This window comes from Balaenoptera acutorostrata, chromosome 14 (genome assembly GCF_949987535.1).
Source record: "Balaenoptera acutorostrata chromosome 14, mBalAcu1.1, whole genome shotgun sequence".
Classification (NCBI taxonomy): domain Eukaryota; kingdom Metazoa; phylum Chordata; class Mammalia; order Artiodactyla; family Balaenopteridae; genus Balaenoptera; species Balaenoptera acutorostrata.
Window position 1 is genome coordinate 83,000,279 of NC_080077.1, and position 19,003 is coordinate 83,019,281.

General features: G+C 39.6%; 1 protein-coding gene across 2 annotated transcripts in view; it reads right to left on the reverse strand.

The window, feature by feature from the left end:
- CD109 (CD109 molecule) overlaps nucleotides 1-19,003 on the reverse strand; it is a 130,087-nt gene that overhangs the window by 60,804 nt on the left and 50,280 nt on the right. For both annotated transcript variants that reach the window (XM_057528034.1, XM_007166643.2), the window contains 4 exons: nucleotides 8,223-8,262; nucleotides 5,622-5,706; nucleotides 817-913; nucleotides 403-544 (listed from right to left, as the gene is read on the reverse strand). In XM_057528034.1, the coding sequence (XP_057384017.1) occupies nucleotides 403-544; nucleotides 817-913; nucleotides 5,622-5,706; nucleotides 8,223-8,262 (364 nt within the window). The remainder of the gene's footprint in view (nucleotides 1-402; nucleotides 545-816; nucleotides 914-5,621; nucleotides 5,707-8,222; nucleotides 8,263-19,003) is intronic.

Genomic DNA, 19,003 nt, shown 5'->3' on the forward strand with positions numbered 1-19,003 from the left:
AACCGAAAGATCCAAGTAATGAACCTTTATTTTATTATTAAAAGAGAAAACTGTCTAGGAGCAGGTGAGATTTCATAAGATGTTATTTAAAAAAATAAAAGGAGGATGGTTAGTCAGCTGAAAAGGTAGCCCTTCCATGTAGTTTTCAGGTTGAAAAAAAAAATAGAGATGGAAAAAATTATAAATACCTATCACAGGTGGTTCAAGTACATCCTTTCAAAGAACATAAGTTTCCCCTTCATTACGAAAACATTCTGCAAGTTACACTAATAGTCATGACAATCTCAGCATTAACTAGCATCCTTAGGCAACGGTGCCCTCAAATGAACGTACCAATTATAATAAGAGATGACAGAGCAGCACAACATAAATAGCTTTACCTTCACTTCAAAGTCTACAAACCTGTAAGTGATTCTGTCACTGTGGCTAAAATTTCTACCGGCCCAGGAGAAGACAGATTCACGTGTTCAGAAAGGCCATCCGAAAAATCCATTACCTTTTTCATCTCTTCATCGTGAAAAGAGAAGTTTGCAGATCCATTTATCTGTTTTGTTAAAAAATTTTCAATTTCATTCTTCACTTTAGCACTTCAAATTTTAGAAATAAAACCCAAACTAAGTCACAACAATACAATGGTTCTCTTTCCACTTTAATCATTTTTTTAAAAAAGGGTAGATTCTCATTTGTTCAATGATAGAAAGCTCTTGATTTTCTTATGCTCAACTTTTGGTTAATTCAGTATAAAATCTTATTTCTAGAGAAAGTACACTTACAGTTTTTCCCCATTACAAGTTATAAGATATCTGCAAAAGTTACCTTAAATGTTTTTGTAATATTTTTCTTCACACCCCAAAAGGATAAAGGTAAAAATGTAAGTGTTAGGTCTCCTTTCACTGGCTTCCCATATGTATACCTGAAAAATAATACACGAGGCCTAACTTAAAAGAATTATATTAAAAACATACTCTTACTACAAATTTCTAAAACTAAAACATAGTTAGGAATGTGCTTAATAAATGGTGATCCTTGATATTAAGTCTCCAAAATGAGAAGACTTTTAACTACAATACCTCAAAAACAGTTCATAATACACACTTTACCCAGCCTCTGGAGACTCCAGAGAAAATCTGATCATAATTGGAAGTGACAGTTTCCCGTCAAAAGATTTTTAAAAGATTATGAAAACCTTTTATTCTTAGAAATCCAGACTGGCCCATTAATTGCATGCCCAGGAGACTTTGTAGCCTTTGAATATTTTTAAATGTTAGCTGAAATTGCATTCGCCGTGGCCCATTGCTGTATGTTCCAATATTAACCATCAGGGTTTATGAGATCAAACATGCCAGGGCACCAAATGTGCTCATGGCTATTAAAAATTCGCTTTTTGAAAGAAAATTTAAAATAAAAGTAATCTGCTTATCCATAGCACCGAAATTATATTCCTGAACCAAATCTCTCTCTGCGGACTTGCCTTCTATGTATTAATTGTATCCCCTCTCATGATGGGATAGTCTCTTCATGTAAAGGAGAGGCAATCTTTGGTAAACCATTTTACTGTCAGAAAGCCTTTTTTAAATACGTTTCCTGGATCCCTTCCATCTCTATTGTGAAATGCTCAACCAAACATGGAAGTTAATTTTGCTTTGTGCTCTATAAATCTGACAGTAAACTCCTGCTTCCATTGAATCCCTTAGTTGAACACAGAAAACAGCCCCTAGTGTGGATCAATGCATTCCTTCAGGATACAAATAACAGTATCTTTGAGCTCTTCTGCAGAACTAAAACCCCCAGCAAATGGAAGATGTTAAGTTCTTGATGAAGCACGCGTCATTCCAGAGAAGGTCACAGTTTGCCCATCATCACCTGATGCCAGGTGATCCCCGCATTGAATGAATGCAAGCCCTGCATGCCCCCTGATCCTTATCTGCAACCCCACCCCTTGACTATAAAACTCCTCACAAACGCCCCTGGGTTCGGACACACAGTTCTGAGGGCATTAGCCCACTGTGACCCCCTTTGCCTGGCAAAGCAATAAAGCTATTCTTTTTTACTTCACCCGTAACTCTGTCTCCGAGAATTAATTCGGTGTCGGGGCACAGAGGCCAGATTCGGCTTCACTATTGCACACTTAATAGACTACAATCTAGTATAAACATAACTTCTATACACATTGGGAAACCGAAAAAATTTCACGTGACTCTCTTTATTGCAATATTTTCTTTATGGCAGTGGTCTGGGACTGAACCCACAATCTCCGAGGTATGCCTGTAGTATGAGAACTAGCCAGGTCTGAGAACTTTAACTGGCAACAATTGTCTCGCTACCTACAACAGACAAACCAAACGCTAAGATGGGCTTTCTGATGTGTCTAGGCTAACGTCCCCAGTCACTTAATCAAACACTCTAGGTGTCAAGGTGAAGGTACTTCATAGGTGTGATTAAAGTCTGTAGCCGGTTGATTTTAAGTAAAGGAGATTATCCTAGATCATCTGATCAGTCTGACCTAAGCAGTTGAAAAGCCTTAATACAGAGGTGAGAATTCCCTACAGAGGAAGAAATTCTGCCTGTGGACAGAAACGCCAGCCCGTACCTGAGAGCTCTCTAGCTGCCCTTCCTGACAACCTGCCCTACAGATTTTGGATTTGCCTAGTTAGTCCTCCCAGTCAAATAAGCCAACTCCTTGCAGTAAATCTCTTAATATATGTCTCCTGCTGCTTCTACTTCTCTGGTTATACCTCGACTGATACACATACTAAAGAAAATGATGAGGACACAACGTGTTGAGCGCTAAAGAACTGCCTGGGGACCGTCACAATCGCCGTGTCATTCTCAGCCATTAGCGTCTCAAAGGGGGTCCACAAATGAGCATCAGGATGAAACTGCAGGGTTCTTACTGGGCTGGTGGGAAGAGGCAGTCAATGCTGCTGCTTCAGGGGATACACACCCCCTGAAAACGTACAATAAATTTCCTAGACAGTTACCAGAGTTTAAGAACCACTGTTTTAACTGGTTGTGTTAAATCCCTGGCACACCCCAGAAAACTAAAAACAGAAAAAAAGAAGGTACCCACTTTCAACCTAATCCATGTGGACATTGATGGTTTATGCGGATTTGAAGTCACTAAGTTTTATAAGCGTTAGTCAAAGAACTCGAGATGAGAAAACCATAGGTCAAAAAGAGTCATGTACCAAAATGTTCATTGCAGCTCTATGTACAATAGCCAGGACATGGAAGCAACCTAAGTGTCCATCGACAGATGAATGGATGAAGAAGATGTGGTACATATATACAACGGAATATTACTCAGCCATAAAAAGAAATGAAATGGAGGTATTTGTAGTGAGGTGGATGGAGTTAGAGTCTGTCATACAGAGTGAAGTAAGTCAGAAAGAGAAAAACAAATACAGTATGCTAACACATATATATGGAATCTAAGGGGGAAAAAAAAAAAAAAAAGGCCATGAAGAACCTAGCGGCAAGACGGGAATAAAGACACAGACCTACTAGAGAATGGACTTGGGGATATGGGGAGGGGGTGGGGTGAGATGTGACAGGGTAAGAGAGTGTCATGGACATATATACACTACCAAATGTAAAATAGATAGCTAGTGGGAAGCAGCCGCATAGCACAGGGAGATCAGCTCGGTGCTTTGTGACCACCTAGAGGGGTGGGATGGGGAGGGTGGGAGGGAGGGAGATGCAAGAGGGAAGAGAAATGGGAACATATTGTATATGTATAACTGATTCACTTTGTTATAAAGCAGATGCTAACACACTATTGTAAGGCAATTATACTTCAATAAAGATGTTTAAAAAAAAAAAAAAAAACTCAAGATAAAACGCAGACAGAATGCTTGACCTTCAGCTAAGATCAAGGGCAGGATAATAATTATGACAAAGCGGGCATTTATGTGTTTTCCAAACCGTAAATTCAGCCCCAGAACCCAAATTCACAGTGTAAGCTACCTCTTAGTTGAACTAGCTTGGTATACAAATCGTAGACACATTTTTGCCTTTATGTCACGTGGGTGTCACATGATTTGTTTGCCAAAACAATCTAAAGCAGGAGTCCTCAGACGTTTTGGTGCGGGGACTCACTGCCCATCGACTGCCACTGCCACAAACCCTCACCAGGAGAGGAATATTGTGATGAGTGGTGAGATGGGGTCCAGTTTTTACCAGCTATTACAAATAAATTCTGAAGCTAAATAAATTTCACAAACCAAAGCACAGATATTGACACATCAAAAACAAATGCTGGGACTTCCCTGGTGGCACAGTGGTTAAGAATCCGCCTGTCAATGCAGGGGACATGGGTTCGAGCCCTGGTCTGGGAAGATCCCACATGCCATGGAGCAACTAAGCCCGTGCACCACAGCTACTGAGCCTGCGCTCTGGAGCCCGCGAGCCACAACTACTGAGCCCATGTGCCACAGCTACTGAAGCCCGCGTGCCTAGAGCCCGTGCTCCGCAACAAGAGAAGCCACCACAATGGGAAGCCCGCACACCGCAACAAAGAGTAGCCCCCGCTCGCCACAACTAGAGAAAGCCCGCGTGCAGCAACGAAGACCCAATGCAGACAATAAATAAATAAATAAAATTAAAATAAATAGATAAAATAAATGCTACAAGGCACACCCATCCTGGGGAAGGAAAGGCAAGCACCTCTTCATAAGGGCTGCGGAGGTCATGGGGAGTGTGCTGAGGTTTTCTGGGACCCAGAGCAAGACCTTCTCTGGTCTGGAAGAGGTGCAAGTGACACCAAGGAGGGACAGCTGAGCAGGGAAAGGGCACCGCGATGCTCTATCAGGTCCTGGCCCCCTTAGAGGATTAGGTCAGCACCCAGCCCGCAGGCTGCTCTCCTGAGGAGGCCTAGTCACCCAGGCCAACTCCAACCCACTGACAGGTCCCGGCCGACGAGGGACGTGTGTCACAGGTGTCACCCCATCCAAGTCCTCACAAACCCCTGGGGATGGGGAGGGACACAAAATTTTTTAAAAATTTTAAATGCTACAAGAAATTGGTCCTGGAATTACTTGAGGGCAATCCCAGCCCATACGTTTGAGAGCCAGTGGTCTGGAACTCTGAAGACGCTTTTTGCCTCAGCAAAACAAAATGCTGTGATGTTCGAGCCATTGGATCAAAATCATGAAAGCCACTAGACAGCAGTTACACGGGGCGGGGCTGGAAGTCCCTGTGTCCAAATGCTGAAACGGATGATGAATGTGGATCACTGACTCATCTGTTAATTGCAATAAGGCAACCAAACCCCTCCCCCAAGTCTCACCCTCCATTATTGACCGTTGAATGAGGAATAAATAAAGATAAAGCTTTTTTTCAATCTGGCACAATCTATCAGGTAAATCCCTTGACCAGTCTTGGAAAGACACTAGCCTGTGGGGAATATTTTAGGACTGGATCAGCTTGGAAACAGAGACATGGGTGCAAAGACCTGTGCAGACATGTTCCGTGCTTAATTATTTATTATAAACAGTTGTTTCCTGCCCCCTGGGGTATTTTAATAAGCAACATATTGTGCTAATGTTCTGGAGTATATAATGAGCCCTTTGTCATACAGTTTCATAACAGTTTATAGTCATAGAAAGCAATATGATACTTACTTTGCTGTGACGGTACCATTTAAACTCACAGAATTTAAAGAACAGTATAATGGTGTCTGCAAAGCGACTTCAAATTTTGGTAATACTGGAAAAGAAAAGCAAGGATATTTTAAACAATCCATTTACCTCTCATTTTACAACTTTACAAACTAGAGAACAGAACTGCTCTAAAGGAGTTGATAAATGGTACCATTTGAACTTAGATTCACTAGGCTCCAAATACACATTAACACATAGATAAAAGTACTTCATTCCACTCAAAATCAGAAACCCTACAAGGCTGGTAACTAGACAGCGATGGGGGTGGTGGAGTTGCTATGGACACTCGGGTCTGTGAAGCCTCCCACCGGTAGAATCTAAATTGTATCCAGAACCCTAGATGCAAAGCCATCTGAGTGCTAGAAGGCCAGGGTTTTCACTCACCTGTCACCCACCAGTGTGCACTTACTGCTTGTTAAAACACTTCCATATCACTTGGTAAATAGCGACTTCTGAGCAGCCCCTTCCCTAGGACTTTTTTCCAATTTGGTTACTAAAAGCACATCCTGAGACCCTAAGACTCTCTTTTTTCTTCAGGGTGACACACATGCAGTCACAGAGAATCCACGTCCTTTGAGACCATCAAAGGTAAATGCGGTGACAGTCTAACGCAATGGATTACTACAAAGTTGTGTCCTAGGATTTCTAGTTAATAACTAAGATATGGCTACAAAGTAATGATGCTTTTCTTGTGCAACAGGTACTGGTTCCTGAAGGTAATCCCAAAATTAGAAACCCCTACTTTGGTTGGCTTTATATAATTAGGCTATGAAACATTTTATAAATAGTAATATTATTTAATATAAAGCACCTCACTGGAGTAAAAAAAATTTCGTTTCCTTCCAATCTATAGAAATATTCCTCTTTTCTAACTTCACTGACCAATGAAATAGATCCATCTTGTAACAAGGCATCTCACCATTCAGTTAACGCAAGAGAAGAATCAAGACGACCAATAAGTCAGCAGAACAGGACAGACCTCCAGCTCCAGGCTAAAGACCCTTGGAGTCCCAAGATGATCTGAGGCCCGAGACCACTCCAGGACTCTGACCCTCCTCCAAGGTCCTGGTCACTCAGAGGTGGAATTTCTTTAGACCAAGGAAATTAAAATGTCCCCTCCTCAAACATCACAAGGTGGCAATCAATTGCCCCTCCACTACATATCCCCTTCAACAACATATAGCCCCCCAGCACTGCCTCTATGTGAAATAAAAACAGCCTATAAAATCCTCAGCTACCTCTGATTTATTCCTCCAGATCGGGGCTGTCCAAAAGAAACAAAACGTGAGCCACATGGTGTAGTTTTAAATTTCTAGTAGCCACATTTAAAAAGGAAAAAGAAGCAGGTGAAATTAATTTTTGTAATATTTTACCTAAAGCCATATATCCAAGATATTATCATTTCAACATGTAATCAATATAAATAATTATTATTAATGAGCTATTTTTCTTTCTTTTTTTTATACCGTCTTCAAAATTTGGCATTCTACGTGCTTAGGGCACACCTCCATTTAGACCAGCCACATTTCAAGTGCTCAGCAGCCAACGTGGTGAGTGACCCCTGAACCGGACAACGCAGTTCCAGATCGGGGCTCCGTAAACAATGCCCAGCAGGAGCTAAGAATGGGTTTTGCATTTCCAATTGGTTGGAAACAATCAAAAGAAGACTATTTCACGACATGGGAAAATTACATGAAATCCAAATTTCCACGTCCATAAATAAAACTGCTTTGGCTCACAACCACTTTCACTTACATATTGTCTATGGCTGCTTCGTGCTACAACAGCAAAGCTGAGTAGGTAAGACAGAGCCGTATGGCCCACAGAGCATAAAGTTTTACTATCTGGCGATTAACAGGAAAAAGCTTTGCTGCCCCCTCTTCTAGTTGATCATGAGGTTGAGCTGTGACAATGCGGTATGAGATGCATGGACCGGAGCTACAAAGGTGCAAGCAAACGACTTTCCAGAATTTCTATTGCCTGAATGAGACACAATCTCAAAAAGTAACACAAATCAGACGAAAAAGCTTGTGTACAACCTCAACACAGCTGTTCAGAGCACAACTAACAGTGGGGTCCTACACCTTCACTCTCCGATTTCCTTCCTCTCCATCCACCAACACAACACTTGAGTCGCACATTGCTTACATCTACGTGTTTCCAAATGCGATATTACAAATGTGGCACCTGCAGGAAGAGGATTTACTCAAGTTAAACCCTGTCTTCCCCAGTGCTGACCAAGTGAAAGATATGGGAAACGACTGTGGTTATGCTTTAAACATAACACCGTACAAAATTTTAAATATGTTATGATCACAACAAAGTAGAAAAACAGAATAACTATACATATGAAGAGCAGGATAATGGCACTACAGCCAATCTTGTTCCTACTTTACTCTTTATAAAGAAAAAATGTTCAGACCTATAGGAAATACTAGGATTTTACCTGGTAAAAATCCATTGGGATTTTTACTTTAAATAATACATCTCTTAGAAATTTCTCTTATCTCTGTGGAAAGTAATAAATGTGTTTTCCTTCAAAATAAGTTGAAGAACTCTTACCATATTCTGAAACCTGAAATGACTGATAGTATGTCTGGTCCTATTGGGAAGAAGAAAAAAAAGATGAGTTCTTATTTAATTACTTTGCTTGCTTACTTACCTCACAAAAACATTTAGAAAACATTTTTAATTACATTTATAATTATTTAACGAACAAAACAATTTATTTTAACTTTGTAGAAGTTTATTTTTAGTTATCTGCACATGAAGTCTGTGAATTTCATGAGTTTTTCTTCACAATCCACTAACATAAAAAGGTGACCTGTCTCTCTGCAGGTCATTGAAACAAACCGCTTAACCTGACTTCCCTCATTTGTAAAATGAAAACAAGATTAAATTAGATAATTTAGGAGTTTATCAAGCAAGGATAACGCATGTCAAACTAACAGGAAATGACTTCAAATTTGGTTTGTCTATCCCTATCAAAGCAAACCAATGAAGAATATATAAAATAGTCAAGGATGCAAAATCATCATGGACCAACACCCTTTATCTTCCTAATTCCTTGAAGTATTTTCTACTGTAACCCTTAAATCAGTACACTCTACCCTGTTTTAACAGATATTGTTAATTATTTCCTTTTCCAGGATCAACAAGAAAACGTGTGGCCTAGAATATCTTTTTTTTCCAACTCCTCATATTTCTATTTCTCCGTTCCTAATCATAGGTAACACATTAAACAGAACCACTTCAAGATAGCTAAGAAATTCCACCAATGAAATGTGTATTCCAATTCTGATTCCCTAAGTTTATCAAAGCAAATAGACAGATGCAGCTACAAGATATTTGCTTTTTTAAAAATCATATTTGTTTAACCTAAAGTAACTGTACATCACCTAAACTAACACGATAGTATAAATCAACTATACCTCAATAAAAAATAAATAAAATTTTAATAAATAAATAAACTGTACACAAGCAAATTATTTTTTAATCCTAAAAGAAGGATACAGTTCATTTCAAAGTATAAGACAAATATAACTACTTATATGCCAACAAAATAATTGTCTAAAACTTGGCTTCAGTGTTGTCATTTAAAATAGATCCCAAAGAAATTGTGTTGATCAGTCTTTAAGAATCTCCACATTTTCACTTAAAATGTTTTCATGTCATATAAAGGAATGTTATAAATTACATGTCTTTGATTCATTTATAAGTTCTGATTTGTCATCCTCAAAAATCAAATCAAGAAGGCAATCTACCTTTAATACCTGTTTTACTGATAACATAAGAATTCTAGTCTTGGGACTTCCCTGGTGGTCCAGTGGTTAAGAATCCGCCTTCCAATGCATGGGACGCAGGTTCAATTCCTGGTTGGGGAGCTAAGATCCCACATGCCACAGGGCAAGTAAGCCCATGCACCGCAACTACTGAGCCCGCGTGCTCAGGAGCCCGCGCATGACAACAAAAAGATGCCGCAACTAAGACCCGACGCAACCCAATAAATAAATCAATAAAAATAAAATAAATATTAAAGAAAAGAATTCTAGTCCTTAAATTACTTTTTGCTTTACGACTGAGGTAAAGCACAGGTAAGGCTGTGGAATAAGCGATGTAACAACGATGATGTCTGTTCGTCAAGTTAAGTTCATATAGCAAACCCCAAGTGAGTACTGCATATAAAACACCATGTGAGGCTCTGTCAAGGTTAACTACAGTCCTCAGCATCAGAAGTTCAGTCTAGAGATGGAGCAGACATAGTCCAGTGCAACACTGCACGGCTGACGGTGCCCTGGAGTTCCATGCACTGTGTTTCTGCTCTCACTCTCCCCTGTGCTTGACTTACACACACTTCCACCTCTGCCCATCTTCCGAGACTTGGCTCAAATATTACTGTTTCTCTGGATCCCCAATCGAAAAGTAATCTCTATGCCTGCATGCACTTTAGTCCTTCCTTCTTTGTCACTTTTCACCCTGCATCCTGAATATTTAGGTACATGGCTTATCTTGCTGCAAGTTCTTTGAGAGCCAGGTCCCTGTTATACCACGTTTTTATCCTTCATAGTTTATCCCTTGAGTTGTCAACCTAACAGACTGCCTGATACCAAAAAAGTTCTCAAATAACATGTATTAGATTGAATAAAAAGTGCTAGCTTCGACAAACGTGGAAAATCAACTAATTGGTTTGGGCCTCCTTTAAACAGCCTTGAAACCAACTTTTAGGCAATTATTTAACAAACAAGTAGTTACATTAGTTTACATTTGAAATAAATTCTCCCTTCCTGCTTCCTGCATTACCAGTCATCCCTGACAATTCCTGGATTTTCCATCTCTCTGGTTGTCTCCTCCCCTTCATTCAGTCTGTAAACACTGTCACATCTTCCGTTCTCCTGGTACTCTTAAGTATCTTTCTGACTTGTTGCCTTAACGGTCCTTTCTTTCTGATCTTGAAATGTTGGCCCTTCCCATCCTGAACCCAATGCTCTTGGTAAGTGAGCTCATCAACTCTCACGGTGTTAACTGTCATCTCTACGCTAAACACTCCTAAACCTTTATCTCTGGCCATCCCTCAAGCTGGAGATTCAGACTCAAATCCACCTTCGGCACACCTCCACCTGCATGTTCTACAGAAGATCCTGGACTCCTTTATCTGGGTTTAGCCTCCACCAGGGACCTTTTCTTGATCGCCTCTCCCCGTGCTGGGTTAGATGCCCCTTCTCTCCCATAATACCCTGTGTATAACTCTATCACTTTACTTAACACAGTATACTATAATTATCTGCTTTGTGCCCATCACCGGAAACAGACTATGAAGTCATTGGGGACACAGCACCTAATTCAGCATGCTTTCAAGGTTTGTTGAATGACTGTATGTATTAATGAATGAACGCATTGAATTTTGTCCCCAGGCTGGTTCTGATACCGGGGGCTCATCAGATTAGCCTCAGTTATTGTACAGCATTTCCTGCAAGAAACTGAAATAACCTTCAGACTACCCTGAGGAGGCACAGCCATTTGTCAAGTGACCCATGGAGTAACCTTAACTCTCTGCCCTGCATTTAGAAGGAATATGAACGTCAGGGAGTGGAAGAAGTCAGCCATCATGGAAAACTGAAGAAAAAGTGGGAGAAAAGCGCTTCTTTTCACTGTCATTTAAATTGTTCCAATAAATCAAGAAATCATCATGTAACTGAATGCTGACAGTGTGCTTTGTACCAGATGAGGTTTTCCCAGGGTGTTTGTAAGTGGTAAAATGCAAATCTAGAAATAAATGATTTTACTGTCCAAGGGGTTTGGAAAGCAGAAATGAGTTTTGTCATTTTCAGCATGTGGTCATTAGGCAATCAGGCCATACCAATTTTCACAGTAAGTTTAGTTTTTTTCATAAAATATTTTTACAAAATATATAATCAAGAATGTAGAAGAGGGACTTCCCTGGAGGTCCAGTGGTTAAGACTTTGCCTTCCAGTGCAGGGGGTGTGGGCTCGATCCCTGGTCGGGGAGCTAAGATCCCACATGCCTCTCGGCCAAAAAAAATACCAAAACATAAAACAGAAGCAAAATTGTAACAAATTCAATAAAGACTTAAAAAAAAAAAAAGGTAGAAGATACTGAAATATTTTAAATTAATAATAATTCAGAGAAGTAGCAGCCCTTTATGCCACAGATAAACACAAAAACACTGATACTGAGTACTTTCATTAGTCTAGAACAGAGATCTGCAAACTTTTTCTATAAAGGGCCAGGCAGTAAATATTTTAGGCTTTGCAAGCCATATGGTCCCTGTCACAACTTCTCAACTCTGCCGGTGCAACACAAAACAGCCAGAGACAACACAAACAAACGAGACCAATTGTGTGCCAACAAAACTTTATTTACAAAAACAGGTGTTGGGCTGTATTTGGTCTTTAGGCCAGGGTTTGCTGACCCCTGGTCTAAAAAATAAAATTGATTTCCATATTCTTCTATGTTAGTTCTAGCTGAACTAAATTTGACTAAATCAAATTAAAAACATGAAGCAAAAAACAACCCCAGACCTTTTGTAGGAAGTACAAGTTCCATTTACTAAACAACTTTCCTTCACTTTCAAAGAAACAATCTACTTCAAAATGAGTTTTTAATATTTATTCTAGCTCGTCAAATACAGCTTGTGCTCATTCACTCTGGCAGCAACTGGAGAGAGAGGCTGACCTGAAAGCTTAAATACGTGGGCAGCATGTCTTCTAAGCAAACACCTTTCCAGACAAAAGAATACATAACTCATCAACATCTTCAGAGCTCTGCTTTCCTTAATATGGTCGCTGCTCCGGGGGAAAACACTCCGTTAGGACACCTGCTCTTCAGCACATATCTTCACTCTCTATCTGTATTACATGTAAGCCCACCTCAATTAGATTCCTAAACAACTTCTAAAGCAGAATGGAAAAGGAGAACGAGGAGGTGCTCTCGGTAAGCTCTGTAACTTCTTTATTCCCTTATCCCTAAGTCAGTGGTTCATCGTGATGGTGTATGTTATGGAAATCGATCACATGAAAGGGGAAAGACAGAAACACACTATTCTTACCTTCCTAAGAAATACACTATGACTACAGTGCAAATTGCAGATGTGAATTACTACAACCTTCTATTCCAGTTACACATTTGCCTTCTCTAACCATGAAGCCATCCAACTCTTGAGAGGGTTTCTATTTTTAACAAACTTCAAAAAATATTGCACACTACATGACCACTTAAAACCGTACATTTTTTTTTAAAGGCAGGTCAGCTTCTTTCAGCTCTTGCTGCTGGAATAAAAAAAAAAAAATTCCAGAAACAGAATTCAAGGGCTGGATGCATTCTTTGTGTTTGCACATTTATGTTCATTTATGATCATTTTAACTTTGTAAAACTCTGCTTTAACATTGATCTCCGGTGTCTGGATTTATTTTGTATTTAAAGATCAAGAAAGGCACTGAATTTTTAAAATCCAAACATAACAAGTTGTTAAAATGGAACGATTTAAGACTCAGTTTTGGCTCTGTCCCCCAAGACAACAGAGGCCAAGTACAGCCACGTTCCCAAGCCAGGTGCAAGACTAGCAGCAGGGGGCTTCCCTGGTGGCGCAGTGGTTGAGAATCCGCCTGCCATAGGGGACACGGGTTCGAGCCCTGGTCTGGGAAGATCCCACATGCCACGGAGCGACTAGGCCCGTGAGCCACAACTACTGAGCCTGCGCGTCTGGAGCCTGTGTTCCGCAACAAGAGAGGCCGCGATAGTGACAGGCCCGCGCACCGCGATGAAGAGTGACCCCCGCTCACCGCAACTAGAGAAAGCCCTCGCACAGAAACGAAGACCCAACACAGTCATAAATAAATAAATAAATAAAATTAAAAAAAAAAAAAAAAGACTAGCAGCAGGACCTGCAAAGGAGGTCTCCAAAATCTGGTTTTGCAACTCCTTTTTTTTTTTAATTTTTGAATTTTATTTTATTTATTATTTTATACAGCAGGTTCTTATTAGTCATCCATTTTATACACATCAGTGTATACATGTCAATCCCAATCTCCCAATTCATCCCACCACCACCACCACCCACCCACCACTTTCCCCCCTTGGTGTCCATACGTTTGTTCTCTACATCTGTGTCTCTACTTCTGCCCTGCAAACCGGTTCATCTGCACCTTTTTTCTAGGTTCCACATATATGTGTTAATATACGATATTTGTTTTGTTTTTCCCTTTCTGACTTACTTCACTCTGTATGACAGTCTCTAGATTCATCCACATCTTTACAAATGACCCAATTTCATTCCTTTTTATGACTGAGTAATATTCCATTGTATATATGTACCACACCTTCTTTATCTATTCATCTGTCAATGGGCATTTAGGTTGCTTCCATGATCTGGCTATTGTAAATAGTGCTGCAGTGAATATTTGGGTGCATGTGTCTTTTTGAATTATGGTTTTCTCTGGGTATATACCCAGTAGTTTGGATTGCTGGATCATATGGTAATTCTATTTTTAGGTTTTTAAGGAACCTCCATACTGTTCTCCATAGTGGCTGTATCAATTAACATTCCCACCAACAGTGCAAGAGGGTTCCCTTTTCTCCACACCGTCTCCAGCATTTGCTATCTGTAGATTTTCTGATGATGCCCATTCTAACTGGTGTGAGGTGATACCTCATTGTAGTTTTGATTTGAATTTCTCTAATAATTAGTGATGTTGAGCAGCTTTTCATGTGCTTCTTGGCCATCTGTATGTCTTCTTTGGAGAAATGTCTATTTAGGTCTTCTGCCCATTTTTGGATTGGGTTGTTTATTTTTTTAATATTGAGCTGCATGAGCTGTTTATATATTTTGGAGATTAATCCTTTGTCAGTTGATTCGTTTGCAAATATTTTCTCCCATTCTGAGGGTTTTCTTTTTGTCTTGTTTATGGTTTCCTTTGCTGTGCAAAAGCTTTGAACTTTCAATAGGTCCCATTTGTTTATTTTTGTTTTTATTTCCATTACTCTAGGAGGTGGGTCAAAAAGGATCTTGCTGTGATTAATGTCAAATAGTGTTCTTCCTATGTTTTCCTCTAAGAGTTTTATAGTGTCCGGTCTTACATTTAGGTCTCTCATGCATTTTGAGTTTCTTTTTGTGTATGGTGTTAGGGAGTGTTCTAATTTCATTCCTTTACATGTAGCTGTCCAGCTTTCCCAGCACCACTTATTGAAGAGACTGTCTTTTCTCAATTGTATATCCTTGCCTCCTGTGCCATAGATTAGTTGACCATAGGTGTGTGGGTTTATCTCTGGGTTTTCTATCATGTCCCATTGATCTGTGTTTCTGTTTTTGTGACAGTACCATATTGTCTTGATTACTGTAGATTTGTAGTATAGTCTGAAGTCAGGGAGTCTGATTCCTCCAGCTCCGTTTTTCCCCTCAAGACTGCTTTTGCTATTCAGGGTCTTTTGTGTCTCCATACAAATTTTAAGATTTTTTTGTTCTAGTTCCATAAAAAATGCCATTGGTAATTTGATAGGGATTGCATTGAATCTGTAGATTGTTTTGGGTAGTATAGTCATTTTCACAATATTGATTCTTCCAATCCAAGAACATGGTGTATCTCTCCATCTGTTGCTATCATCTTTAATTTCTTTCATCAGTGTCTTATAGTTTTCTGCATACAGGTCTTTTGTCGCCCTAGGTAGATTTATTCCTAGGTATTTTATTCTTTTTGTTGCAGTGGTAAATGGGAGTGTTTCCTTAATTTCTCTTTCAGATTTTTCATCTTTAGTGTATAGGAATGTAAGAGATTTCTGTGCATTAATTTTGTATCCGGCAACTTTACCGAATTCATTGATTAGCTCTAGTAGTTTTCTGGTGGCATCTTTAGGATTCTCTATGTATAGTATCATGTCACCTGCAAACAGTGACAGTTTTACTTCTTCTTTTCCAATTTGCATTCCTTTTATTTCTTTTTCTTCACTGACTGCCGTGGCTAGGACTTCCAAAACAATGTTGAATAATAGTGGTGAGAGTGGACATCCTTGTCTTGTTCCTGATCTTAGAGGAAATGCTTTCAGTTTTTCACCATTGAGAATGATGTTTGCTGTGGGTTTCTCGCATATGGCCTTTATTATGTTGACGTAGCTTCCCTCTATGCCCACTTTCTGGTTTTTATCATAAATGGGTGTTGAATTTTGTCAAAAGATTTTTCTGCATCTATTGAGATGATCATATGGCTTTTCTTCTTCAATTTGTTAATATGGTGTATCACATTGATTGATATGCATATATTGATGAATCCTTGCATCCCTGGGATAAATCCCACTTGATCATGGTGTATGATCCTTTTAATGTGTTGTTGGATTCTGCTTGCTAGTATTTTGTTGAGGATTTTTGCATCTATATTCATCAGTGATATTGGTCTGTAATTTTCTTTTTTTGTAGTGTCTTTGTCTGGTTTGGTATCAGGGTGATGGTGGCCTCATAGAATGAGTTTGGGAGTGTTCCTTCCTCTGCAATGTTTTTGGAAGAGTTTGAGAAGGATGGGTGTTAGCTCTTCTCTAAATGTTTGATAGAATTCACCTGTGAAGCCATCTGGTCCTGGACTTTTGTTTGCTGGAAGATTTTTAATCACAGTTTCAATTTCATTACTTGTGATTGGTCTGTTCATATTTTCTGTTTCTTCCTGGTTCAGTCTTGGAAGGTTATACCTTTCTAAGAATTTGTCCATTTCTTCCAGGTTGTCCATTTTATTGGCATAGAGTTGCTTGTAGTAGTCTCTTAGGATGCTTTGTATTGCTGTGGTGTCTGTTGTAACTTCTCCATTTTCATTTCTAATTTTATTGATTTGAGTCCTCTCCCTCTTTTTCTTGATGAGTCTGGCTAATGGTTTATCAATTTTGTTTATCTTCTCAAAGAACCTGCTTTTAGTTTTATTGATCTTTGCTATTGTTCTCTTTGTTTCTATTTCATTTATTTCTGCTCTGATATTTATGATTTCTTTCCTTCTGCTAACTTTGGGTTTTGTTTGTTCCTCTTTCTCTAGTTTCTTTAGGTGTAAGGTTAGATTGTTTATTTGAGATTTTTCTTGTTTCTTGAGGTAGGCTTGTATAGCTATAAACTTGCCTCTTAGAACTGCTTTTGCTGCATCCCGTAGGTTTTGGGTTGTTGTGTTTTCACTGTCATTTGTTTCTATGTATTTCTTTATTTCCTGTTTGATTTCTTGAGTGATTTCTTGGTTATTTAGTAGTGCACTGTTTAGTGTCCATGTGTTTGTGTTTTTTACAGTTTTTTTCCTGTAATGGATTTCTAATCTCAGAGTGTTGTTGTTGGAAAAGTTGCTTGATATGATTTCAATTTTCTTAAATTTCCCAAGGCTTGATTTGTGACCCAGGATGTGATCTATCCAGGAGAATGTTCCATGTGCACTTGAGAAAAAAGTGTATTCTGCTGCTTTCAGGTAGAATGTCCTATAAATATCAATTAAGTCTACCTGGTCTATTGTGTCATTTAAAGCTTCTGTTTCCTTATTTATTTTCTGTCTGGATGATCTGTCCATTGGTGTAAGTGGGATGTTAAAGTCCCCCACGATTATTGTGTTACTATCAATTTCCCCTTTTATGTCTGTTAGCATTTGCCTTATGTATTGAGGTGCTCCTATGTTATAATTGTCATATCTTCTTCTTGGATTAATCCCTTGATCATTATGTAGTGTCCTTCCTTGTCTCTTATAACATTCTTTATTTTAAAGTCTATTTTATCTGATATGAGTATAGCTACTCCAGCTTTCTTCTGATTTCCATTTGCATGGAATATCTTTTTCCATCCCCTCACTTTCAGTCTGTGTGTGTCCCTAGGTCTGAAGTGGGTCTCTTGTAGACAGCATATATATGGGTCTTGTTTTTGTATCCCTTCAGCCAGTCTGTGTCTTTTGGTTGGAGCATTTAATCCATTCAAGTTTAAGGTAATTATCGATATGTATGTTCCTATGACCATTTTCTTAATTGTTTTGGGTTTGTTTTTGTAGGTCCTTTTCTTCTCTTGTGTCTCCCACTTAGAGAAGTTCCTTTAGCATTTGTTGTAGAGCTGGTTTGGTGGTGCTGAGTTCTCTTAGCTTTTGCTTGTCTGTAAAGCTTTTGATTTCTCCATCGAATCTGAATGAGATCCTTGCTGGGTAGAGTAATCTTGGCTATAGGTTCTTCCCTTTCATCACTTTAAGTATATCATGCCACTCCCTTCTGCCTTGTAGAGTTGCTGCTGAGAAATCAGCTGTTAACCTTATGGGGGTTCCCTTGTATGTTATTTGTCGTTTTTCCCTTGCTGCTTTCAATAATTTTTCTTTGTCTTTAATTTTTGTCAATTTGATTACTATGTGTCTCAGTGTGTTTCTCCTTGGGTTTATCCTGTATGGGACTCACTGCACTTCCTGTACTTGGGTGGCTATTTCCTTTCCCATGTTAGGGAAGTTTTCGACTATAATCTCTTCAAATATTTTCTCGGGTCCTTTCTCTCTTCTCCTACTGGGACCCCTATAATGCGAATGTTGTTGCGTTTAATGTTGTCCCAGAGGTCTCTTAGGCTGTCTTCATTTCTTTTCATTCTTTTTTCTTTATTCTGTTCCACAGCAGTTGCTACCAGCATTCCTAGGCTTGTGGCTACATCAGTCTTCAAGGCCAGCATCTTTAACTCTCTGCTCCATCTTCACATCACCTTCTCCTCCGTGTATCAGCAAGTAACTTCTGGTTTTGCAACTCTTAACCAAAAGAAAATACGCTAGAAAAGAATTTTAGGAGAAAGCTTTTGATGTGCTAGGAGTCACACACACCCCAGCCCCAGGGATCAGGTGGGAGTTGCTTGCCCCTCACTTCAAGCCTAGGGAAAATGGCTTCAATTGGACAATCCAGAGAGCTGGATGTGTGTCCCCAGGAGCAACCTCAAGCTATAGTGGGCAGGCACTTGACACACCTGAAAAACCTAGAGAGAAAAATACTGCTGCTGACCTGCTGCATGGAAGGCTGAGCCAAGACAGGATGCTGTGCTGAGTTTCAGGGAGCAAAGAACACATGAGCTTTTTCCCTCAACCAAATGTGCAAAAAAAAGAGAGCCAGCATGAGGCTGTCTTCTATCCTAATCAAAACCAGCCTCCAGAGGCATAAGGCAACCCCAGGAGATGCAACTGGAGGTGTACTGTAGACGCCCAGGAGCTGAAGACGGAGCTGGAGGAAAGAGCCAGCTGGAGGAGAGAGAGTCAAAAGCATCAAAGACACTTTGGATGAGAGACTTCCCAGCAATGGTAGGGGTGCTCCAAAGAACCCACAAAAGAGCTCTAAGAAGGAAAGGTGTTCGTTTTAAATGCCTGCCAAGC